This window comes from Squalius cephalus, assembly GCF_949319135.1.
Source record: "Squalius cephalus genome assembly, chromosome: 17".
Taxonomy (NCBI): Eukaryota; Metazoa; Chordata; class Actinopteri; order Cypriniformes; family Leuciscidae; genus Squalius; species Squalius cephalus.
This window is the reverse complement of record NC_137138.1, coordinates 6861616-6887698: the sequence shown is the minus strand read 5'-3', so window position 1 is coordinate 6887698 and position 26083 is coordinate 6861616. Positions and strand designations below refer to the sequence as shown.

The 26083-nt window shown below is 38.1% G+C and overlaps 2 protein-coding genes across 3 annotated transcripts in view; one reads left to right on the top strand and one right to left on the bottom strand.

Moving 5' to 3' along the window:
* taf1c (TATA-box binding protein associated factor, RNA polymerase I subunit C) overlaps positions 1 to 23442 on the top strand; it is a 26414-nt gene extending 2972 nt beyond the window's left edge. For both annotated transcript variants that reach the window (XM_079847924.1, XM_079847925.1), the window contains exons 3-16: positions 3096 to 3148; positions 3262 to 3357; positions 3481 to 3536; positions 3810 to 4057; positions 6219 to 6347; positions 6537 to 6654; positions 8537 to 8608; positions 10272 to 10407; positions 11481 to 11606; positions 12191 to 12368; positions 13906 to 14043; positions 15803 to 17130; positions 18978 to 19287; positions 22953 to 23442. In XM_079847924.1, the coding sequence (XP_079704050.1) occupies positions 3096 to 3148; positions 3262 to 3357; positions 3481 to 3536; positions 3810 to 4057; positions 6219 to 6347; positions 6537 to 6654; positions 8537 to 8608; positions 10272 to 10407; positions 11481 to 11606; positions 12191 to 12368; positions 13906 to 14043; positions 15803 to 17130; positions 18978 to 19256 (2957 nt within the window). In that variant the 3' untranslated portion in view covers positions 19257 to 19287; positions 22953 to 23442. The remainder of the gene's footprint in view (positions 1 to 3095; positions 3149 to 3261; positions 3358 to 3480; positions 3537 to 3809; positions 4058 to 6218; positions 6348 to 6536; positions 6655 to 8536; positions 8609 to 10271; positions 10408 to 11480; positions 11607 to 12190; positions 12369 to 13905; positions 14044 to 15802; positions 17131 to 18977; positions 19288 to 22952) is intronic.
* ccng2 (cyclin G2) lies at positions 20919 to 26083 on the bottom strand. Its single transcript, XM_079847928.1, has 8 exons — positions 25986 to 26083; positions 25051 to 25193; positions 24418 to 24555; positions 24082 to 24332; positions 23715 to 23793; positions 23529 to 23627; positions 22966 to 23168; positions 20919 to 21227 (listed from the first exon to the last, which is right to left on the bottom strand). Exons 2-8 carry the CDS (start codon positions 25153 to 25155, stop codon positions 21110 to 21112), a joined length of 993 nt encoding a protein of 330 aa, XP_079704054.1. The 5' UTR covers positions 25156 to 25193; positions 25986 to 26083; the 3' UTR covers positions 20919 to 21109.

Sequence of the window (26083 nt, the reverse complement as noted above, 5' to 3'; positions counted from 1 at the left end):
ATGTATATGAACTCTCCACGCACATACTCATACACATAGTTACTCATATGAGACGTGAGCACACACACACACACACACACACACACACACACACACACACACACACACACACACACACAAACTAGACGGCGCCTCATATATAAGCGTTAGGCAATCAATATACAATAGCCGAATTCATGATGATCTCAGTCATTTGTTGTTTGCAAAGTAACGTTAGCAGCCATTCCCCATGTTTACCTCGAAGCTAATACTCCCGCTAGCATACAATAGCCGCATTAGCAGTTGGCTGCTGTTTGTGACACAGAGTAGAGCAATAAAAACACATTCTTACTGTTTCAATTGCAGGCAAGTGTCTGATTGTTGAAAATGGCCCCTTTTTCCCGAGCTTCGATGCCAACTTCGCCTGATATTGCCTCAAATTTGTGAAGGATTCCGGCGTAAAATGTTTAGTTAGCACAGACACATAACGTTAAGCCAGTGGGAAGGGTTGTAGGAACCGCGTCATTAAAAATGAATTTAATCCACTGGTCCCTGACAGCTTGGTCCGTTCTTGGGAGAGAAAACACATTTACATGTTGATTCTGGCAGTCAACAACAGAGCAACTCAGTGTGTACTACGTTTCTGCTTCTTTCTCGACTGAATATGAGGGGAGGAGGGGCGCCAGGGCGCGCTTCCTGCGGCAGGTCTGCGGTGTCCATATATGGGATATCCTGCCCTGTCATGACGTCAAGTCGGGGCTGAAATCAAAATCTCGTATTTGAGTGCGCGTGCACGCGCGCTGGTTTATGAACCCTGGGGTAAACGAACGCTTCACTTTTAAATATCGGCTTCCCGGCCAGTGTATAATCGTTAGGCAATCATAACATACATTGATTCTCGTGGAAAAGTGAAAATTGCAGGTCATGACTCCTTTAAAAAGTAGCGGATTTGAAGGGTTCTGCCCGACAGAGACGGGAAGTAGATAAAATTATAGTATTTAAAGGGACGGTTCACCTTAAAATGAAAAACTTCATGTCATTCCAAACCAATAAAGGTTTTATTGATCTTAGGAACACAACAAAGATATTTTTAATGAAATTTGAGAGATCTGGTCAGATTTAAATTAGGCTTTTTTTATGCGTAAACTTTGATCTTGCGGAAGCTCTATCATGCCGTGTGATGCAAGAATGAACCTCATTGGTTATTGTGCGTCACGCGAACATGCTTCGACAAAATTCGAATGCTGTAAACATTGTAGTGGTCGACCGATATGGGATTTTTAATGGCCGATGCCGATGCCGATATTGAGAAAGCAATCTGGCCGATTGGCCGATATGAGGCCGATACAATACATGTGAATACAGTAAATGAGAGACATAAAGAATATTGGTGAAACTAAATGAACATTTATTGTACATACTATTTATGCAAAATTCTTTTTGCAATAGAAAATATTTAATAAGAAATTAAAATGTAAACAAAAAGGTAAGGTAACACTTCAATAAATAAAGTTTTAGTGCAACTTCTTGTCTGCTTTAATATTTACAGTCATTTTTTCAGTCACATAAATAATTACTGCTGCTTACTGCAGGTTACAAATAACATTTATCATTAATGAACCAATCGAAACAATATTCATAAATTAATGACAAAATAGTATGTGAAATTACATACATTTTATGTACAATACAAAATATAAATCTCACATAGTTTATTTACACTATTTACTTTAAAATAGTTTAAATAGTTCAACCTTTTTTTAAGGTTGTTTTACTTCAAGTATATTTAAATAATAATGATTTATGTGTTTAGTTTTGCTTGTTTGTTTCTTTAAAACGTTGCAAGCCGTCACATGTATTTGCATGACATACATGAACATATGAAAATGTATACTACACACGATATTACGCCAATCATGGATAAATAAATACAGTAGATAGTGAATAACATTTTCAAGGATTTATTTTCAAACGTAATATTATTATATAGTGTTCTCCTCTCATCCACCTCACGCGACCACTGATCTGTAATGCACGCGACCCAGCTTTTCCGTGCACGCGAGTCCGTTGGAAAACAGCGTCTAGTTTAAATGTAACCCGAGAACAACGCGCGTATCTGAGGAACAGCCAGTCACAGGATTTTTGACTGTTTGTGAGGTAAAATGTTTTCAGTTTTGTTTGAATTGGTTTATATCACATCTGTGACCCCCACTGGAGCTACCGCTGGGCTGCGGATCTGACATATCACGGTACTGTTTGAATAGACTCTGCTGCACGCCGGAGTGTTTTTGTGTGTAACACAATGTAGCGTCAGGTTAGAAAGCGAACGCGAATGGTCATTTACTGTGTCTGTCAGATGTCTGCTTCACTTCTGAGTGGCTTGTTTTACGGTGCTGGGCGGAGCAGAGCGAGTGTATTCAGTTCATTCACGCTCGCTCTGTTCGCGTCAGTGGAAAAAAGCGCTAATGCACTGTCACAAACTGTTTTGAAATATATCGGCCAAACGGAAAGATTTATCGGCCGATGCCGATATCTAAAAAATTCCAAATATCGGCCGATATATCGGCCTCGGCGATATATCGGTCGACCACTAAAACATTGTTTGCTGATCAATATTTATATGTGCATAAAAGCCTAAAATAAATCTGTTCATCACATTAAGTTGTCATGTCTCTTCAGAAGACCTGGATTAAACCGCTAGATTCATATTTATTGGACAGAAAACTCAGATTTCATTGAAAAGATCTTCATTTTTGTTTCAAAGATGAACGAAAGTCTTATGGATTTGAATGATGTGAAGTCATTGATATCATTTCTTATTTTTGGTTGAACTAACCTTTTAATAATATTGTGAATTGGCTTTAGTTTATCTTCTCAGTTTCATTTAATTTTAGATTATATTTTATTTCAGCTTCATGTCAGTAAACAAAAAAATAATTTTTAATAATTTTAGTTAACAATAATAACACCTGGGATCCAAAGATAATGTTTTTAATTGTAATGTCACACTGCCAAGAAAAAATGCTTCATTTTCTTTATGCAAGATATTATTTTGTATTTTTTGGGTGGTGATATTTGCATAATGTATTATGGATTTATTTTTTAATCTTTCCAAGATGCCAAAGTCCCATCTGTTGATCTACCAGATCCAATGGATTTCCCAGATCATGTAAGTTAGGGGAGCATGATTCCCAAAGTCTTTGGGTTTTAAAGTGACTTTTCATCTCAAAATGTTTTGTTTAGTAAAAAAAAAAAAATGTTTTGTCTCTGTTTTCCCTTCAGATGCAGTATTTCTACCAGCATTACTTTATGGACGCATTCTCCACAATGGGACATTTGCTCCAGGATGACTTCTCTTTCCAGCGTAAACAACCAAAGGTGAGGGAGTCCTGCTGTGTGTGCTTGTTGTGTGGTCAGAATGATTTGTCGTTGTCTTGTTGTGTTTGGCATGTTTTCTAGTGGTCCTGTAATAGTTATCTTCTGTTCTTGTTTTTCAATCAGGATACTTTGTCAATGCGTTGGTCTATTGACTTTATAAATGGCTTAAAATATAAGAGGTAAGATTATTTTATGTGGATCTAAGTGAAAGTGACGTGATGTGTGGCCAAGTGTGGTGTCCCATACTTGGAATTTGTGCTCTGCATTTTACCCATCCAAGTGCAAAACAAAATTAGAACCCTTAAAATAGCGTAATAGGGGCATTTAAAAACAAAAATGCTTTTATTTTGTCCATTTTAAATGGGTAAAGTCAGAGGAAAAAAAATCATAAGGTGAAGTTTCATTTAATAATGCATTAAAAATAATCCTCAATTGCTTCTTCCTCCTTTTAGGTGCGAGTATGCAAGTTTCTCGAAGAAGATCCGTCGTATGCACCATCTTCTCAGGGATATTGTGAGCGATGTTCCTCCGTCTCTCCTTTCCTCGCTCCTCTATGAAGAGCTGACGACTCAGAGGGAACGGCAGCAGTTCAGTGCAGAAACTACAGGGGGCAGTCTAGGATTTGTGCCCTTTCATGGGGACCAGATCAGCAGAGATGCCTGTCTGATCTATCCCAGGGGAGTCGGGATGGACAAAATCGGTATCCTCCTACCATAGTTGCAATAGTGTCATAGTTTGTTTGATGCCATGGTGAAGAACGTTATTAAGGGGTCAGTGATCTGAGGGCTGGTGTCAATAACTGAGTATTTAACTCCATATTTTATTTTATACCTGTTTAACCAAATACTTTACCAACCATCCAGAACACCATGGCAAGCACATAGAAACACACTCAAAACTACTCGAAAAAACTGTAGCACAGGGGTGTCCAATCCTGCTCCTGGAGGGTCACTGTCCTGCAGAGTTCAGCTCCAACCCCCATTAAAGGAGAACTCCGGTCAATTTTAACATTGAGCTCATTTTTTTGTACATTTGGAGTGCTGTCAGTACAGAGAACAACGACAAAAATCGGTGTTGCCTACACCGTGTTATCCTCTTTTTACAATTTGCACCCTGTTGACTTCAATGGGGCAAGTTTTAAACCTGCTTTTAGCCTCTTAACATCCTTGATGTGTCATTACAAGTGCCCAGCCATGTGAGTGATTCCTTCAGAGTGAACACGGTGAATCTGACTGCAGTAGATGTGAAAGATATGAATAAAAATGATAATAATTCAGCCAGCGCACATACCTGTATTTACTTAATGTTTTCGGTCGAAGTCCATAGTAATCGATTGTCGAGTTCACGCGCATAGGTTATCACGCGAGTGAACTCGACAATCGACTACTGTGTGGACTTCGCCCGAAAACATTAAGTAAATACAGGTATGAGCACTGGCTGAATTATTATCATTTTTATTCATATCTTTCACATCTACTGCAGTCAGATCCACTCGTGTTCACTCTGAATGAATCACTCACATGGCTGGGCACATGTAATGACATATCAAGGATGTTAAGAGGCTAAAAGCAGGTTTAAAACTTGCCCCATTGAAGTCAACAGGGTGCAAATTGTAAAAAGAGGATAACACGGTGTAGGCAACACCGATTTTTGTCGTTGTTCTCTGTATTGACAGCACTCCAAATTTACAAAAAAAATGAGCTCAATGTTAAAATTGACCGGAGTTCTCCTTTAAACACACCTGAACCAGCTAATCAAGGCCTTAAAGGGATAGTTCCCCCAAAAATGAAAATGATCCCATGATTTACTCACCCTCAAGCCATCCTAGGTGTATATGCCTTTCTTCTTTCAGCCAAACACATTCAGAGATATTAAAAATATCCTGGCTCTTCCAAGCTTTTTAATGGGAGTGAATGGTACCTGAGATTTTGAAGGCCAAAAAACTGCATCCATCATAAAAGTGCTCCATACGACTCCAGGGGGAAATAAAGGCCTTCTGAAGTGAAGAGATGCGTTTTTGTAAGAAAAATATCCATATTTATAACTTTATAAACTATAATCACTGGTTTCCAGTAACGGCCGTACGCCAGTCTAGTTCCGGCGGGAGAGTGACCTCTGACCCGACGCATGAGTTAGGATGGAGTAACGTAAGCTTAGGTGAGAGTCGATACCTCTCGCGGTTCAAACAAATAGAGCAAACAAACTCAAGCTCCTCCGACATTTATATTTAAAAATTCTCGTTTTAGACTTCTAATTCGTGACTGGTGTTTTGTTTTGCTCTGTCTTCTGTGTTTCTGTGTTCGTCGATATGTCATACGTGGGGTCAGAGGTCACTCTTCCGCCGGAACTCGACCTGCGTACGGTCATCACCGGAAGCCAGTGATTATATTTTTTTTCCAAAGTTATAAAAATGGATTTTTTTTCTTACAAAACACATCACTTCACTTCAGAAGGCACTTATTAACGCTCTGCAATCGTATGGATTATTATTAATGATGGATGGATGCGCTTCTCTGGGCTTCAAAATCTCAGGTACTATTCACTCCCATCATCATCATATCAGCAAAGTCTATTATTAGTACATATTAGTACATAAACCAATTTCACTACATATGTATTTATTAAAGAAAACATGTCTTGAGTATTTTAAACTTGCAATTACTATGGTTTCCTGTTAAATGTGTAACCAGCCTGTCAATTCAAGTAAAACAATCTGAGATATGATTAATTTTGAGATTCTATATGGACATACAGTTTGCAGACGTATACTTTTTGTACAGGTCTTAAAGAGTTCTCAATTCTTTAGACTATTTAAACGTGTGTTTGTTTCTTTTAATTTTTCCTTTACTGCAGTTCCTCAGTTTTCCACAGGGTGGTGCAACAGTTTAATGATGACAAGCCTACTAGTTTTGTCATGCAACCCCAACCTGCTGTCTTTTACTTGAATGGATGTGTCAGACAGATCAGTTGTGGCAAAATGGAAGACGAAGGTGAGATGTGAGAAATGGATTGGCTGAGAACAAAGCTTACATTTGGGAGGAGTCATTGATCACACCAATCAAACTATTGTAATCAATGCAATTCATGCAATGATGGTACAGTGTCTTCATGTCAGAGTAAAAAATCAATGTCTATTACATGTTATGTCAAATTATTGCATGTCAAACATCTGTGTGCAGGTCATGTTGCTGTGCGGTCAGATTATTTATGTGGCATGTGGATGCTGGGAAACAGGTCGAAGCCGCGGTTAGTGGAAGTCATCGAGACCAAAGATCCCTTCTCCTGCGTCACCGGCAGGTGTGTCTGAAAGCTCTTGCTGCCTCACTTTAACATGTGCCTCACACAACACGTCGGCTTGTGCTCCTGATGGACCCTGATTATTCAGGGCTTCCTTAAGCCCGACTACTAGTTGACTTTCAAAATCAGTCATTGGACTGTGTGAATGATTAAAGGCGCTCTAAGCGATGTTGGGTGACGTCACTTCTTGTTGACGTTCGAAGTATTGTCAAACAAAACGGAGGCTAGCTCGACCCTCCCTCTTCCTCATCTCGTCCCCTCCCTTCTGTGCTTTTCCGATGTAAATTCGGGACTTCGCGCGTTCCTTCTCCTTTTCCCTCTTCTTTGCTATTTGTTCATCGGAACGTCGTCTCTTTGGTCGTGTGTCGGCCATATCAAAATTCAAGAGAATATAATTCTAACGTTTGTCGTTGTCTAGGACATCTCTCCTCTAGCTAACTTCCCTCTTCATGCTTCTCTCTCCTCCACTCCCCACACCCCCCTTCATGTGCACGCGCATTAACCCCCCACCCCCAAATCATACTTGTCGATTATTGGCTGGAACACTGTTTGTTATGATTCGTGGTCCAGGCTGGGCCAGTTTGTTTTTGTTGCCGTTTGTGGAGCCTGGGCTGTCTAAAGAGACCACGTTTTTTTTACAGTGTGTTCAGGCGACAGGTGGCTAGCGGATAGTGAGGAGATGTTTGCTATATGTGACAAAAAATGTTTCAGCCCAAAAAATGCGTGACATTTGCTTAGAGCACCTTTAATATTAGATATTCAAATGATCAGCATCACACACTGAACTGATAATCAAATGACTTCATTTTACTATTGCGCCTAAGGGGTGTATGCATGTCTGAGTGCCGACAAGTTGTGCTTTTTTTAAAGTTTAAATCACCTTTTTTTTCTTGTCATCATGTGCTCATGGCTGAATAGTGTTCTGTGTTAGTTATGTCTACTGGACACCATAGTCAAAATAGCATTTATTTAAGCCATAATGTACAAGAGGCTATGCTATATTATGAATATAGTTGCATATGGAAAATGTATACGCTGCTATTTATACTTTTTGAGTCTGTAAGGTTTATTTGAAGGAAGTTTCGTATTCCTTCCAAGGCTGCATTTATTTAATAAAAAAAAATACAGTGAAAACAGTAATATTGTAAAATATTATTGAAAATTTAAATTGTGGATGTGGATATTAAAATGTAATTTATTCCTGTAACCAAAGCTGAATTTTCAGCATCATTACTCCAGTCTTCAGTGTCACATGATCCTTCAGAAATCATTCTAATATGATGATTTGATGCTCAAGAAACATTTCTGATTATTATCAATGTTGAAAACTGTTGTGTTGCTTTATATTTTTGTGGAAACAGTGATATTTTTCAGGATTTGTTGATAAATAGAAAGTTGAAAAGAACAGGAATTATTTGAAATAGAATCTTTTGTAACATTATAAATGCCTTAACTGTCGCTTTTGATCCATTTAATGCATCCTAAATATAAGCATTATTTTATTTTTTCCCCCGTTTTAAACAGCAGTGCATATATTATTGAAACTTTTATCTAAATGTATTTGTTTTTCTAAATTTCTTAAAGGGTTAGGTAACCCAAAATGTTTAATTCTGTCATATTTGCTCACCTTCAAGTTGTTCCACACCTCCATGAGTTTCTTTGTTCTGCTGAACACAAAAAAGGACATTTTGAAGAATGTTTGTAACCAAACAGTTGATGGACCCCATTGACTTCCACAGTGTAGAAAAAATAGAAGAGAAGAGCGGTGGGAAACATGGTCTAGGATATTTTCCTTTATCTTCATGTTTTTATTAGCCTTTGTAACATTGGCTAAACCTATAAACTTGTCTTATTAATGTGTGTTCTCTTTTGTCTTTCACAGTCCACACATACCAAATGAGTTTGTGGTGGTTAATGAGCGAGGAGCAGCATATCTTTGGACCGTGCGCAGAGGGTACGTGTGTTTTAAGAACAATGTGTGTTTCTCTTGCTGTTATCTTGTGCTTAGGACTCAGTGTACCAAAATCATCCTATCTGCTTCTACTACAAATTGTCCTTTAGCTAAATTTTGAGCAGTACCCAAGCTCCAAAGGTCACGTTAACCGAACATTTTCCATCATTGACTGAATATTATTAGCATTGATGAGAAAAAAAATCTGAAGGCTGTCTGTCATTTTGACAGATTACATTGAGGGTGATCTACTGTAACTTGTAACTGTCATTCCCACTCCTGTCCAGTTGGTGGCGATGGTCCATGTCATTTAATTGGTGTCTGTCATAAAAACTTGACGGATTTATTCAAATATACGTAAAATATTAACATCAGTAAAAAATGTAATGAAAATGTAACATGGTGCATATATTTAGCAAAATGCTCCTTTCTCGAGTTAATTTTTCTAGCTGACTTGTGAGTGTTTGGACATTGGATGGTTTTCCTGTGGTAAATGTAGCATTATGTGACGTTGTTTACAAGTGGTTTTATTGACTTCTTTCTGCGGTTGAAACCCTGATTAAGTGACCACATGAGACATGATACAGCTTTTTGGAAGTTGTACTGTATCTTTCAACATATTTCTGATGTGCAATCATGTTTATTTCGTGCTGTAATTAGTAGTAAAGTGGAAGAGACGATCAGTTAACTGCCCATTCGCTTGATCTGAGGCGGCAACAATGATCTGTCACGTCAAAGAAAAGAAAAACTGCCAAAACGGTATATATTATTTGAATTTCGTAATAAAATTGTCTGAATTTGAAATCTGAGACTTCATCCTCATGCCGTTCCAAACCCGTAAGACTTTCATTCTACAAAAAAAAATTGGATATTTTAAATTAAATCTACAAGGTTTCTGACCCTCCATTGACAGATACGAAACTACCACGTCAAAAAGTTCATAAAGAGATCGTAAAACAAATTCATATGAATTGGTTTATCCAAATTTTCTGAAGGGACACATTCATAAAAATAATAGTCCAAATAATATATAAAGACACATTCTTTATAAATGATGAACAGATTGAATTTAGACTTTTATTCACATTTAAACATTGATCAGAGAACATAAACGGCTCAATCAAACCCGCTTGGTTCGTACAGTTCAAACAAACCTCATTGGTTCTCGCTGAAGCTCAAACGTGCTGCGTAACGCGAGAATGAACCTCGTTGGTTCTCACACAAGAAGCGAACGTGCTTGAGCTTCCTTTTATCATATCTAATGTTTGAGTTGATTTAATGTTTATATGTGAATAAAAGCCTAAATTCAATCTGTTCATCATATAAAGCGATCGAGTCTCTTCAGAAAATTGACAAAGTGGTAGTTGCGTAGCTGTCAATAGAGGGACAGAAGCACTCAGATTTCATTAAAATATCTTAATTTGTGTTCCGAAAATGAACGAAAGTCTTACGGGTTTAGAAACGAAATGAGGGAGAGTAAATCACGACAGAAATTTCATTTTTGGCTGAACTATCCCTTTAAATTTCAGTTTGTTTGTTTGTTTCAGAACATTATCATATGGCTTCACGAGTCTGTACAGTGAGCTGATGCAACCCCATGCCACATGATGCAGTGTGTGGTTGTTGTAACCAGTCAAGAGTTTTGTGACATTCTGTTCTCTTTTAGATTGCAGAAGTTCCGTGAGGAGAGTTCCAACCTGTACTTCAATGCCAAGTCGTCATGGCGATGGTGTGAGTTCTCCAGTCACCCGAGAGTGATGGTCTATGCTGACAGAACGGGGGCGGAGCTTACAGACATACGGGTAAAGTGGCTCTTCTTACGTGTATCATTATTGGCCAAAATTATGATACTGAACTGAGTCCTCCATAAACATTTAGTGCCTCATCATAGTGCATTGTTTTGTACATTTTAATAGCCAAACCACCAATACAGCAACAGCCTAACAGAGTAGAAGCAGCATCATGCAATGGTTTTTGGGCACTGTTAAAATACTTAATTATATTACACTTTGTACCTTGTAGTATTCAACTCTGATGAGTGATTATTTCCTCTAACAAAAGAGGAGGATGTTAGAGATAAAATTATTATACAGCTAAAGACACGCCTCTTCCATGAACACAACTAATCAACAACCATAAACCAGGACACTTACTGGAACTCACGTTTAAAATGAAGTCTTGCTCTTCTTTTCTGCATTTCACTTCTGCTCTAGCTTGCATGCTCATCTTGCTTATGCTTTAAGTTTGGCATTGTGTATTATGAATATTTTGTAAAGCTCTTCATTTGTAAGTAGCTTTAAATAAAAACATCTGATAAATGAATAAATGTAAAATATATGTACCTTACATCCCGATTATTATCAATAATAATAGGTTTTTAAATGTTACAATGATTAGATAAAATAAGTAATAAGACTTAATATTTTTTTAAATCTTGTTGTTTTATCTAATTATTAATATAGACTCCTATTATTGTTATCTAAATTAATCTGATTTAATAATATTAACAATATAATTAGGTACTACTAGTATATAATACTAGTAATAACAATCATAGTAATGGGATTTATTATTATTATTATTATTATGATATAGTCTTTAGAATATTATTTAATTTAAAATATCAAATTAAAATGTTATTTAAAATATTACATTATTTTATTACCTACATTTGATCAACTTAACTGTAAAATGTATTGGGTGAAGAACGGCCTGTAAGCTGATTTGACCACAATTTGTACCTCTACTATTTATTTCAGATTTGTGTATTTTATGATCATTCTTTTGTTTCACTCTTTGGTTAGCCTTCTCTTTATTTCTCTTTTTTAAAGTGGGTCTCAATTTATTATTAATCTTTGTCACTTCCTCAATGCAGAGTCATGGAAATACTCACACATTGTTCCGGATTGGAAAGACACCAGGTTGTGTGTCGGGAGAGCGAGTGATAGTAGCCAAGTACCTGAGTAAATGCCACGCCCATCACCACCTTATTAATACCCAGGTAAACACTATCATATATCGCGATTCAAGATTAGTGTCTGCATCAGATATTAGTGCAGAAGAGTGTGTTTCATCTTGTGTTTTTTCAATGAAATCCTCCAGAACTTCCTTGAATGATGATCTGTATCAAATGTCATGGGATTGTACACACACACACACACACACGATTTAACCTTTTTTTTTTATCTCTACAGGAACTATTGTCAGTATAATTAGAGATTTGATATTTAATGCAGTGGAGCGTTTCCTTGTTCAGTGTGTTTTATAACCGTGTTAGTAACTTGGCTCTAGCACTGTAATACCGTGATATTCTTTGAACTAGCTTAGTGTATAAATATAGTTATAATTATGTATCGAGGTATACTATTTATACACTACTGGTCGAATGTTTGTTCAAATTTTTTTTTTACGTCACTTATCAATTTAATGAATTCTTGCTGAATAAAAGTTAATATCTTTTTTAAAAATCTTGACCCCACACTTTTGAGTGTATGTCTAAAGACAAAGTATTGTAATACCTGGTATCTGATGCCATCACTGTACAGTGTAAGAGAAATAAAGCAGTTCCTGTTTCCTCGTCTGCAGTTTTCCACTTACATCATGGATGAGCGGGTTCCCAGTGTTCCCATGCTGAAATGGAACCATATGATGGAGTCTCCGCCAATATTTGCCTGCGATCTGCCAGGACAGACCCCAAGCCAAACCTGCAAATTGCTGCTTGGTTCTCAGAGGACACAGGAAATCATGCTACTGCAGTACACGGGTGAGGGGCTTGTGTGTCAGCAACAGTTTCTGTTTGTATTTGGCTGATGCTTTATCCACAGCAAATTGCTATGCGTTCATTTAAGGAATGCATTTTATTAGTTCATGTTACCTGGTAATGTGCCACCAGACATCTTTGACGCTTTTTATCGAGCGCTTACACAGATACACACGAGAGCGTTTGAAAACAGGCATCTATCAGCGTATATATTAGGGGTCAACTCCTGTTTTCAAACGCTCTCGTGTGTATCTGTGTAAGCGCTCGGTGAAGAGCGTCATGTTTGTCTCATCAGTGGTGTAATAGCCGAAGTGTGTCCAGACTTTGGACTTAATTGTGGCTGGGACATCTATTATTTTACTCACTGTCCACCATCCTGTTAAAACCCTCTTTTTCTTAGGCTAGTTAACTTGTGTTTACTCATGTTTCACTCATTCATGTGTTGAGTGCTACTTCAAGGAGCCATGAAGTAACAAATCTGCAGGCAAATCTGTTTAGAGCGCCTTATTTAATTAATTAAAGGGTTAGTTCACCCAAAAATGAAAATTTTGTCAGTAATTACTCACCCTCATGTTGTTCCAACCGCGTAAGACCTTCGTTCATCTTCGGAACACAAATTAAGATATTTTTGATTAAATCTGAGAGCTGGATCACTCCTCCATAGGCTGCTAGGTGACCGAAACTTGCTGGCCCAGAAAAGTTATTAAAGAGATTGTTAATATAGTCCAAGTGACTACAGTGGCTTAATCTTAAGTATATCAAGCGACGAGAATACTTTTTGTGCGCAAAAACAAACAAAAATAACGACTTTATTCCACTATTCATTTCCTTCTCTCTGGGCCTCGTAGTGTTTTTGCGCCGCGCGTCTGTGTTGCACGTCAGACGCATCACACACATGACCAGCTTCGGCCAATTGTGAGCCTACGTGGTGACGTGTAACACAGACGCGCTACGCAAAAACACTACATGAACCAACTAGAGGCCCAGAGAGAAGGAAATGAATAGTGGAATAAAGTCGTTATTTTTGTTTGTTTTTGCGCACAAAAAGTATTCTTGTCGCTTGATATACTTAAGATTAAGCCACTGTAGTCACTTGGACTATATTAACGATGTCTTTACTAACTTTTCTGGGCCAGCAAGTTTCGGTCACCTAGCAGCCTATGGAGGAGTGAGATAGTGCTCAGATTTCATCAAAAATATCTTAATTTGTGTTCCGAAGATGAACGAAGGTCTTACGCGGTTGGAACAACATGAGGGTGAGTAATTACTGACAGAATTTTCATTTTTGGGTGAACTAACCCTTTAAAATATTGATATTTGGTGCTAGCATATCGATTCTCGTATCGCATGGAGAAGGACAACGATATATTGTCCTATCAATATATTTTCCCACCCCTGTTCATGTATGTATAAACCCAAAAAGGTCTTGAGCTTCTCCTGGAGCATTTTGCCTGTAATAAGTGTACTGTAGGACACTTTGAATAAATCCACTGTACTAAAAAACTGACTAAATGAATGCATTTTCTCTTGTGTTACTCAGGTGGTAGAGAGCATGCCTGTCAGACTCAAGGACCCATTCAAAGGCTTTTTAATCCCAAAGAGTGTCTGAGCCAACTAAACCTTCAGCTACCTCACAAGAAACACATCGCTCAGAAGAGACTGAACGTGCCTGTTACAGGTCAGGACACTTTCACAACCAGCTGGATGGTATTAGATAGATGGTATTATTTGACTAGCATGAAGTATGTACTATATTAAACTGCTGCATTAGACAACTGTGTTGTCATATGATAGTCTCTTTTAGGTTGGTTTGAAGTGGGGAGGTGATAATCAGTCAAAGTACGAAAAAGAGCAGGATTTAATGCGAACCGAGCCGCTCTGAGACACTGAAATCAACGGATGAGCTGCTAATGTGTGTAAATGAACTGCTAATGTGTGTAAATGAACAGTGTTGCGCATATATTTAATTTATTCACAGCTTTTAGGATTTGAATATTTCACTAATCTGCAATTTCTGTTTTGTCTCAGTTAATCGTGCAGCATTACTCTATTATTTGGTGCAATGATTATCAGACTGCAGGGCTTCAGACTGTGACCTTTTTTTTCTTGCCAGTGCGAAAGTGAAACAAAACCATGTAACTCGTTTGAGGTGCAAAGGGCGAATAATAGACAGAGAAGCACAGTGTGAGCTCAGAACAAATTTTCGTGGGCCAGTCTTGATCATGCGACACGTATTGCACAGTTTTGAATTCGCTGCTGTATTAATGGCATTGCTGCAAGATCTATTGAGAAGCATTAGGAGTGTGCACAAATATTAGAATTTTCGAGTATTCGATCTGTAATTGTTATTAAAAAAATAAAATACTATTTGAATTTTACTATGTTGCTTTGCTGGCCGTAAATGCAGTGAATCCATGATAAATCCCAAACACTAAAACTTGCAGTTACAATTAAATGCACTGGGTGGCGCTGTGGAGTGTGTTTAACAAGTGGATTGTATTTGATCTCATAATGTCGTCATCTGCCTCGCGAAGTTTGGAATTACTGAAATGATCTTACTAAATTATATTACAAAATGGAATTACTTTTAATCAAATGAATTAATGAAACTTTTAATCAAATTAATTAATGATATTGACTAACAATAAGCTTGTTCAGAAATCGTGACAAAAACTTAAAGCCTTAAACTTAAATAAAATAACTTCTTTCTTGTTAAATGTCATTTAAATAAACAAATATTTGAATATTAGATTTTTATGAGCCCGAATATTCGAATACAATATTTTAGGGAAAAAAAACATCCTTAAGAAACATTCAAGTTCGTTGCAGAATTGTTATAAACCACAGATATCAGATCAAACAGCGCTGATGTGGAAACGTGTCATGAACGAACAAGTTATAGAAGGCTTTTCAATCCACAAATCTCCATGTCTCACATTCACCATGGATTTAATGTAGTAATGCTAACTGTAACCATGGTATTGTGGCAAAAATAGTTGAATATTTTTACATTATTCATTTCACGGTTTCTTCAACCTTTGAGAGTGAAATTCACTTTTCAGTGACACTTAAGTGCTTCACACTTATTTTTATTGTGCTGATAAATATATATATTTTTCCCTATAAAAATAGCTTTTCCCTATAAAACATGTTACTGTTGTTCATACGTTAATTTTATCTTTATCTCAACTCAAGCTCTTTGCTCTACTGTCAAATGTGCATTTCCATTAAAAATAAACATATTATTAGTTGCTGTACTTGGTATTACAAAACAATAATGAATTTATGATTAAAATCCCCCCACCTCCCAGCGCTATCAAATCAGGTGCTGGTGCCACCATCTGTAGATCTTAGTGGCACTGGTGTTACTGCTTTCAAATGTTAGTCCGAAGCCCTGGACTACTGTACTCATGTGGTGCTTTCTCGTTATTCCTCAGGTTTTGCTGCTGTACAGAATAAGGACTACATGTCCGTTTTCCAGCTCTCAGAGACTGGAGACGTCTTTTTCCAAACATTGAAACTGCATGCAGATCAAACCACGACCAGCAAGGACGTCCCAGAACAAGCTGTCAGTGTGGAACATACTGTAGAAAATGTAGAGACCGAGACTTTCCAGATCCACGCCAACAGTGACGGCCAATCTTCTCAGAGTGACTCAGAGACTGAGGGAGGCCAGCACTCAGAGACTGGAAGCGTCTTTTTCCGAGCATTGGATCTGCACAGAGTTCAGACCACGACCAACAAGGACATCCCAGAACAAGCTGTCAGTGTGAAACGTATTGTAGAAAATGGAGAGCGTGTGAATTTTAACTCCCACGCCAACAGTGACGTCCATTCTTCTCAGAGTGACTCAGAGACTGAGGGACGCCAAGCGGCGCTTGGTCATTTGGAAGTAATTAATAATGTTGATGTTGATCACTTAAATGCTTCGGATACCAATAAAGATATCAGCAAAGACCCATTAAGCATTTCTATTGGGAATAACCCAACTTGCTCTATCAGACCACCTAAACCAAGCAAGGATCCTGATCTCCAGGCTGCCTGGAACGAATGGTTCAAGCCCATTTTTAAAAAGGCATCAGCAAAAAAACGACACTCTCATTTTCGACGTATAAGAACGGACGATTTAAATGGCTTAAAAGGCAAAAAGTCCTATAAACTCGTGAAAGATAACTTGACTAGATTGCGGAGAGACCTTCAAGAGGTCATGAGGAAGAAAGAGTCGCTCTCGCATGGGGTCACATACTTGCCTCACCTGAATGTGACGCCAGTTCCTGATCCTATTGATCCCGACGATTGGGACGACGATCTGAGCCAGCGCTTGGCTGCGTCGTGGGAGGGCAATTGGAAATGTTGGTGGGAGGAGAAGCTGGGTTTGAACCAGGCCAAGAAAATTGCGGCTCTCCGTAGAAAGCGCCAGAGAATAAAGCAGGCCAGAGCTCGGCATCGCATCTCGCTTTCTGGAAGCTTCACCTCGTCTGTTAAATACCAAGGAAGTGACTTTTGTTTGTCATCGGCGGGAAGCCAGTTTCTGGATTCTAATGATGAGACTTTGGAAAAATCTCAATCCACGGACATCGAGGAATGGATGTCCAGATCTGAGATGCGCAAAAAGAGCCCCATCATGCTGAGACGGTTTTTACATGATCAATCAATTGTGGAAGAACCAAGACAATCTCCCGTAAGATCTGCTCTACAATCTCCTCTGAGAAGGCCTGATCGAGACCTTTTGACATCTCCGTCAAAATCTCAGTCATCCTCTCGGGTAAGGATTCACTGATTTGAGTTGATAACCAATAACTTGCAGGTCATTGTGGCTGATAATTTTATTACTTGTCTAATAAATTTGGCTTGTTTAATTGGGATCATCTGTTTTCATGAATAAGTGAAAACAGGACATAATACAAAGACATGTTCACTAATTACGTCTACGGCATATGAATACTTTTGTGATCGTAAATTTAAGGGTTAGTTTACCCAAAAATGAAAATTTCCATTTACTCAACCTCATTTTGTTACAAACCTGTAAGATTTTTGTTCATCTCTAGAACACAAATGATGATCTTTTTGATGAAATCTGAGAGCTTTCTGTCCCTCCATTGACAGCTACGCAACTACCACTTTGACGCTTCATAGTAGTTCATAAAGAGACCGTAAAACTAATCCATGTGAATTGAGTGATTTAGTCCAAATTTTATGAAGCCACTCGATCCCTTTATATGATGAACAGATTAAATTTAGGGTTTTATTCACATATAAACATTGATCAGCGAACACAAACAAACCTCATTGGTTCTTGATGAAGCTCAAACATGCTGCGTAACACGAGAATGAACCTCATTGGTTCTCGCACGTCAAGTGAACATGCTTGAGCTTCCGTTTACCACAACTGATGTGTGTGCTGATGAATGTTTATATGGGAATTGGGAATAAAAGCCTAAATTCAATTTGTTCATCAAAAAAGTGATCTTCAGAAAATTTGACCTAAACCGTTTGTTGTGTAGAATGAGTTCCTCTTTTTTATGTGAATCGAATCACACTAGTCAGAATTGCATCATTCGCTCAATGTTTGTAGGCATTTAAATCAGCTGATAACATCATGACACTGTGGATGACAAAGGCTCTCTGCATGGTGAAGCCACTGTATTGTCTTGTTGTTGTCAATGGAGCTCTCAGATTTCATCAAAAAAATCTTTAATTGTGTTCGAAGATGAAAGAAAGTCTTACGGGTTTGGAACGACATGAGGGTGAGTAAATGATGATACTGTTTTCACTTTTGGGTGAACTAACCCTTTAAAGGGTTATGGGCTTTTTATTCCCATATAAACATTCACTCTTTAAAGGGTTAGTTCACCCAAAAATGAAAATTCTGTCAGTAATTACTCACCCTCATGTTGTTCCAATCCCGTAAGACTTTCGTTCATCTTCGGAACACATATAAAGATATTTTTGATTAAATCTGAGAACTGTCTCACTCCTCCATTGGCTTTTATGTTATTGAAACTTGCCGGCCCAGAACGTTAGTAAAGACATCGTTAAAATAGTCCAAGTGATACAGTGGCTCAACCATAAGTTTATCAAGCGATGAGAATACTTTTTGTGCGCAAAAACAAAACAAAAATAACAACTTTATTCGACTATTAATTTTCTTCTGTGTGGGCCTCTGAGTGAATTCACGTAGTGAAACAGCGCAGCGCATCTGGGGTGTACGTCAGAACGTTGGCCGAGGCTGGTCGTGTGTGATGATGGCCTATAGTGAGCCTACATTACTGACTGACAAGTTTCAATAACATGCATGTAGCAGCCTATGGAGGAGTGAGACAGCTCTCAGATTTTATCAAAAGAATCTTAATTTGTGTTCCGAAGATGAACGAAAGTCTTACGGGATTGGAACAACATGAGTGTGAGTAATTACTGACGGAATTTTCATTTTTGGGTGAACTAAACCTTTAAATCAGCTCAATAACAAATTAACAAGGTACAATGATAAAGTACTCCTCACTAGTGACTTGACAAATTGGCTTAACAAATTATCGGTGAAAGTATCAGCAGAAATTCCATTATAACAGGAATAATTATAACCAATAATATATCATGCACCTCTACTTTCAGGTTGAACGACCAATCTCTAGCACCCCTAGTGTTGCAGTAGGGATGGATTCGGGACCTCGTCTATCCATCTCGAAACGGCGGAAGGACCTTAATTCCCTTGCCGCTTCCCAGATATCTACTCAGAACTCTGCACCGGATGATGGATTTTCTTTGTCTCAGGTTCACCTTTCTTCGCCAACTCAGTCGTCCATGCTCTCCTGGTCTTCCCAGAGAGTTCCCCAAATCAGAAGCTCCTCACAGGCCTCTCAGCCTAAAAAGAGGTCTCGGATGGGTTTCTAAAAATCTGGCTCCAAACAAGGAATGCTGCAAGGCAAGTGACCTACTTTTTGTGCGGTGTCAAATGTTTGAGTACTGTACGCAGGCGGGATGTGTTTGAACGAGGAACTTGAGCCAATGTTTCTATAGTGAGTGTGTTTGTGTGCACTGTGCGGGAATTCCTCAAGTGTGTGTGTGTATATTTGTAATGACTAGCAAATGCTTTCTGTTTGAACCAATTAGAGCGTACTAGTGGTCTATAGCTTAGTAGTGGGTACTAGTGGTCTATAGCTATAGTTTAGCACTCGATAGAACGAGATTACATAACTTGTATAATGGCTATAGGGGAAAACCAAGGTGTCGTGTCATTATAATTTATTACATTAAGTTTATTACTTGACTTTCCAAATTCTAATCATTTTCAAAAACTTCTTCAAATGCTTGCCATGTGGTATTTTCTAGTGTTTGTTCTCATTCAAAATGTCATCACTGTATGTAGTGCATTGTGTTATGAAATGGATCTCGTGGTATGTTTAGGGCATGTTGCCCACCTGTGTCTTTGAGGGAACAGAAAGATCAGTTCCAGCCTATGAAAACTGACCTGACACTGTTTCTTTCCAGTGCACTGGCTTTTGGTTTCTCATGAAAATTAGTTCCTCTTCTTTATGTGAATCGCATCACACCAGACAGAATTGCATCATTCGCTTGTTTGTAGGCGTTTAAATCAGCTGATAACATCATGACGTGGTGTTTGACGAAGGCTCTCTGCATGGAGAAGCCACTGTGTTGTTGTGTAAAATCCAGTGTCAGTGAAGACATTTACAGCATCTGCTGGCTGTTTGCCATTTTCTCTGTGTGTGTGTGTGTGTGGTATAGTTGAGGTTGTTGGGAACGGAGAACCAATTAGAAGTTAAGCTGATATTCATGAAACCCAAGCAAGTAAAACAGGAGACATTCAGTGAATTTCAAAATAGCTTTTTTTTTTTAATTGTAAATGTTTTTTTTTTATATTACCATGACAAAAATAACAATAAATAAGTTAATATCTACAAGAAGCTATACAGAAAGTATATGTTTTTGTTTTGTTTTTTACATTTACACAAATTTACATTTTTTTTTATATTGACATTTTTTCAGGCTTTTTTTGTTGCACATTTTCAACACAGTATTTGTCTTCATACATCGGCTAAAGTGAAACTTGTACTAAGTTGGCAAGTAGGTTAACAACACACTCAAACATACACACACAAAAATAAACAATCTGCTTTTTTTTTTTTTTTCTCCCTGTGAACGTCATGCACACCACTGTAAATCTCGAACTCCGTCACCTCAGAGAGGCGGCAGTTCTTCAGGCACGCAGCTTTCCTGCTGTCACACGCTTACAATCATATTACAAAACTGTGGAAACCACCAAAGTACAAGTCCTAATTTGTTCTATAACAGTCTAGAGTACCTTGGATATGTCATGTTGAGCCAGCTGGAATGTTGACACATCCGAACATGCACCAACTACTATAAACGCTATGACTACTTTTTTTTTTCTTTTCTTTTTTAGCTGCCAGTGTTGTGCAGTGCTGAATTATTTCACTTTAGCTTAACACAAGTAATCAAGAAGAGAAGTTTACAGTATGTGGACTGGCTTTTTGTAAAGCCATAAAAGAAGAGTTTTAAAATACAATTCTGATATTTTGGACTCGTTGGTTTCATTGAACCCAGGCACAATGGCACCTCGCTGTACAACATTAGGTTTCCAGCCAGGAGAGGTCTGTGACGTCATCGTGAAAGATGACAAGGAAGCCATTCAGATCATTATTTGGCATTGTGGTGGACACATCTCCATTGGTGATTGTGCTCCTTGGCATGTGGTTCAGAGCGTACTACGGTCTGCAGGCACGTGACCGGAAGTTAGAGGGGAAGTAGAGTCCTCCTGCGTCGCTGCCCAGCGAGCTGCTCAGACTCTCTTCCCCAGAGCTCAGGTCTTCGCTTGAATCCTCACTGTTGGAAGAGGAACAAACACAGTCAGATGCAATCATGTTGTGTACTTTGTTAAAGATTCCCCTGAAACCGTTAGTCATTTAATTGGGGAATGTCCTAAGGTGCAAATTTCTATTTTGGAGAGAATTTAAAGTATTTTTCTTTCTTTCTTTTTTTTTTACAAAAGGAAGCTGGGGTTGTTAATTCTGTTGAAGATTTGTGACGTTCAGGTGTTTCTTATTGGATGGTGTTGATAAATATATTTATTTCTGATTTAATTATTATATTTGGTCATTATTATATTCATGAAGTCAAATGGCTTGAAACAAATGCCTGTACTTGAACGATTTAACATCAAGACACTAAAATGTATTTGGAAATCGTGAAAGCTTTACAAACTATGCAGTTGTTTCAGAGGTACCGTGACAGTTCATTTAAAAAAAATTTTTTTTTTGTATTTCTATTTAGCTTCAATTTATTTTAATATTTCTGTTTATTTTTATTTCAGATTTAGTCATTTTAGTACTTCAGTTAGTCACAAAGGCAGCATATTTATTTCACTAGTATGCGGATGGTTTCAATCAAGCTCAACCCAGAATGTACTCTTGATTGTACAATATGCTTGGTTCTCAAAAGCGATGTTTTTGTTCCATCTAACTGGCCACACCTCGCACACCCATCTCTTACTCACATGTGACATTTGTAAACAGACATTATTCTCTACCCACATTCCATCGCTGCGCCTAGTTTGACGTATGCATATCTAACCCATTAGCCATCTTAAAGCAGTGTGTCCTGTCTAGATTTTCAGCCTGTAATCAGCTGTGAGCTTCAGGAATGACTTATTGCTCTTGGATATAAACATGCTTGGGATGGTTGCTGGGGGTGTGTGACTAACCATTAGTAGTTATCAAGTAACAAGGTTAAAACACCTGATAGTAAGGCGTTGGGTGGGGCGTACAGAAAGAACTTCAGCCTGTGCTTACGGGGTTGTGACGTAAGTGGTGTGTGTCAGTAAAACACCAAGGTTAAGTCATGTCATGTCATGTGATGGGGAAAAACTGATAGAACTGAAACCAGAAGTTGTGATGGAAAATTGCACACAGGCGTACTCTACGTAAATTATTCCCAAGTTTGTTTATTTGCTGCTATTTCCTGATGTTTTAGACTTAAGTTGTAATCTGTAGAATAAGAAAATCTAAGTGTTGTGATGTGGGATATAATGTGACAGATTGATTTAATTGCTCCAGTGTTATTTTAGTATTATTTACAGTCTATTATAGCATTTTATTAATATTTTAAATTCATTTTTTTATATATATTTTCTATTATGATTTTAGTTCAGGTTTTAGTAATTTTATGTGTTTGTCATTTTTATTTTATCAGTCATTTTAATGCTTGTTTTGTTTCACTTAGTGGCAAAGGCAACATTTCTAATATTCATATCTAATATTTAAGTTCTATTTTATTTCAGTTACCAAATACTACTTTGAATAGTTTTGTCTTTAGTTAACGATGCCAGAGAAGATCATTTTGATTTGTACATTTGCCCCATAGACATCCATTGCGAACAAAATTCTGTTTTTTGTTTGTTTTGCAAACTGAATGACATCTAAATTATTTTCTGTGGTAATCAAACTTGATTGAAATGATCTGTATGCGGTTAAACCAGAATATTTATAACTTTCTGCTTCTACTTCCTGATTATAATGAGTGTGACATACTAATGCCCGTGTCTTTCCGCAGGTAAGCTGTTTACCTCTCGCTCTCGTCCCACGCGCCCTCTGGAATTGTGGGTAACTCTGGGATGCAGCGGTAGCTGCTGTGCAAGTTCTGCGCTGTCCTCCGCGAGACGATCCACACCAGTTTCTTGTTGTCGGGTTTGGCACATTCTGGAGAGGAGTACTCCCTCATACACTGGTCTACTAGGCCACGCCAGTGTGCCAGGTCAGCCTTCGAGATCTGAGTAGGGCAACAGACACTTCTCTATTAGACACCATCTTACATAAGGACAGGGCACAGAGCCAGCGTAATTTCATATGGGACGGGGCCGACAAGTGTAAACTAATAGTCTGCTGGCGACAGGACACTATTAAGTGCTTTGGATTTTTTCCTACACCATGGATGAAAGTGCTGCTGAAACTAAAGGACTATTTTTTTTATCAATCAATTGTAATGGATTGATGTGTTCACAATGTTTTGGTACACAATTGTTTGATTAAACTAGTTCTACTCGACCAGTCTGTGATATTAACTTTTTATTTCTTTACTTTTATTGTGATGCTCAGGGCATTTAAAAAAGGCTGACCTCTGAGTATTTACCTTCAAGTGTGTCTGTATGCGGTGGGCGATCTCGAGCAGATCCGCAGACTGTAAGGCCTCGATCTCAAGCATCAAGAGCGACAAGGCGAGCACCGAAGGCTAAAAAAAAGAGAAGAAAATTCATCAATTCAAACTTCCTATAATTCACTTCTAGCATCTGTCGATTTGTTTTGAAGTAGTTCTTACTTTTGCTTTGGAGAAAACAATTCTGCATAGGCAGGCTTTCAGTTGGGCTTCCAGTTTGTCAAGATTCAGGAAGTCTTTTCTGAAAGAGAGAAAAAGAGTTGATGGTCAAAATACAGCTTGCATTTCGTTAGCTGAGCTGTTTGCCATTTAACAAGCTGTTGCTGTGCAGTCTAGTCAGGAGATTATCCTAGTTTTTCATGGCTAACTGGATTCTCTGTGACCCATTTACTGCAAAATGCTCAAAGTGCACTTGCTAGCTCTGTTTATCAACCGTCATGAGTCAAGTTTCCTTTTGTCAATCCTGCACATTTAAAAAGTTTATCTGGCTTTGAGTTTGAAGTTTGATAATGCCACCACCCATTCTTACCTGTTGGATGTGTGCGAAAGTGCAATGGCGTGGTACAAATGCAGAAAGGTTAAGGCTGTGACGGCTTTGAACTGCAAGTTGAGTTTCTCAGATATGATCTTCTCCATTCGGCTGAGGTCGGAGACGGTAAACTTGCTCTGGCTGATGCGAATGAGCTCGTGGCTGGACGAAACATTGCATTCTTCTTCAGTTACTCGGACGGCGATGTGGAGGCAGCCAATGCTGATGCAGGTCAAATGCTTGGACTGAACCTTTACGCAAAACACAGAACCGATATGTTATACCAGCGAAGACATCATGCTAATCAGATGGAATCAATTATAATTAACTGGTTACCTTCATCTTAGCTAGAAACCTGTCCAGCAGGTTAACGGCTAGTACAAAGGTCTGAGTGCTGTAACCGAAGAAACTGGTCAGACTCAAGAGATCTTCCACTTGAGCATCTCGACATTTGGCTGAAACTCCATTACCGTTCTGTGTGGACAAGGAGAAATCAGTAAAATTTCAAGTTAGAACTGTAATTAGGCTTCATATTGTCAATTGGACCATTTAAAGGAATAGTTCACCACAAAAAAAAAAAAAAAAGTCATCCTTTACTCACCCTCAAGTTGTTCCAAACCTGTATGAATTTGTTTCTTCTGCTTAACACAAAAAGATATTTTTGAAGAATATGGGTAGACAAACAGTTGGTGGATCCCATTGACTTCCAACGTATGGAAAAAAACTGTTTGGTTACAGGCATTCTTAAAAATATCATGTTTGTGTTCAGCAGAAGAAAGAAACTCGTACAGGATTGGAACAACTTGAGGGTGAGTAAATTATGACAATTTTTATTTTTGGGTGAACTATCCCTTTAAGAGGTTTTTTTTTGTACATAATAAAAAGTCAAATACAATGCAAATTTAAATAACTTCTTTTCAAATAAAGGTTTTATATATATTTTCACAGGAGTTGGTAAGACTAGTTTACCTCTTTGGTGCATTCGATCAAACTGAGACCGGTTTCTTTAGGCAGATAATGAACCTCCAGCTCCAAATTGCTCTTCAGCTCCTTCATCAGTTTGAAGGCCTCCATATTTTCGGCTTTAACTGGGTTTCAAGTCTCCAAAGCACCTTAAAAATGAAAACAAAGTGAGTAAATTCAGTTCACCCAGAGCAGTGGGTCAAGGTTTTGCCCAGCCCCCTCCGCGCAGCTGAGCTTCGGTGTCGGGTTTCGCTGGTTAACGCCTTCTTACAGGAGATACAAACAAATAAATCTGACACATTCTGCCTGAGATATGCACATAAATGTGGAAACGTCCTTTTTAAAAACGCTAACTTGATTATTAAGGTTAGAACAGCATCGAAAGTCAATGTAATCCAGTGGAGCTCAGTTGATCCTTCAGCTGGAAAATACCTAGACCAGAGGGGGAGGGGTTTAAATCTTTACACTGATGTACAGTGTGTTTTTGACCTTACATTATATACGGTTTATCTGTGTATTACAATATAACAAATCGGGCACTGTAACATTTTACGGATCAATCTATTCGACTCAGAATTATACACAAATTGACTTCAAATGATACATGTAACGTACTGGATTAGAAAGTGAACATCAAAGACACCAAAAAAAAACAAAAAAAACCCCAAGTGATTCGGTCATTCCAGTAAAATAATCCAAAACTGTAATTAATGAAATACACAAATGATCGATAAAGTACCATTAAAATCTAGAAGAAATATAAAGATTGACTCCTAGTCGAAAATTAGCCAGGATAGCCAAAGATCAAACCCATTTTCATAATAAAAAAACAACAACAACTAACGTTAGAACATTTAAACAGTGACAGTTCATCTAGACGGACATCTAAAAAGGAAACAAATGTTAACGACAATTATTGAAGATGAATAAAGGTATATTACCAGAGATGTTAAAAGGACATAATTGTGTTTGTGTATCCGAGTCTCTCGTCTGTTTTCTGCTTCTCTTCTCTTTCCTTTTGTTGATGTTGAATGTAGCC

What these genes read in the sequence shown, in the direction of transcription:
- ccng2 (XM_079847928.1), bottom strand. Translation starts at nt 25,155, where the DNA reads ATGGAGGCCTTCAAACTGATGAAGGAGCTGAAGAGCAATTTGGAGCTG. An exon ending in CTTTCGCACACATCCAACAG is followed by an intron (nt 23,794 to 24,081) that starts GTAAGAATGGGT and finishes TCTCTCTTTCAG; the next exon opens with AAAAGACTTCCTGAATCTTG. An exon ending in TTGTTTTCTCCAAAGCAAAA is followed by an intron (nt 23,628 to 23,714) that starts GTAAGAACTACT and finishes TCTTTTTTTTAG; the next exon opens with CCTTCGGTGCTCGCCTTGTC.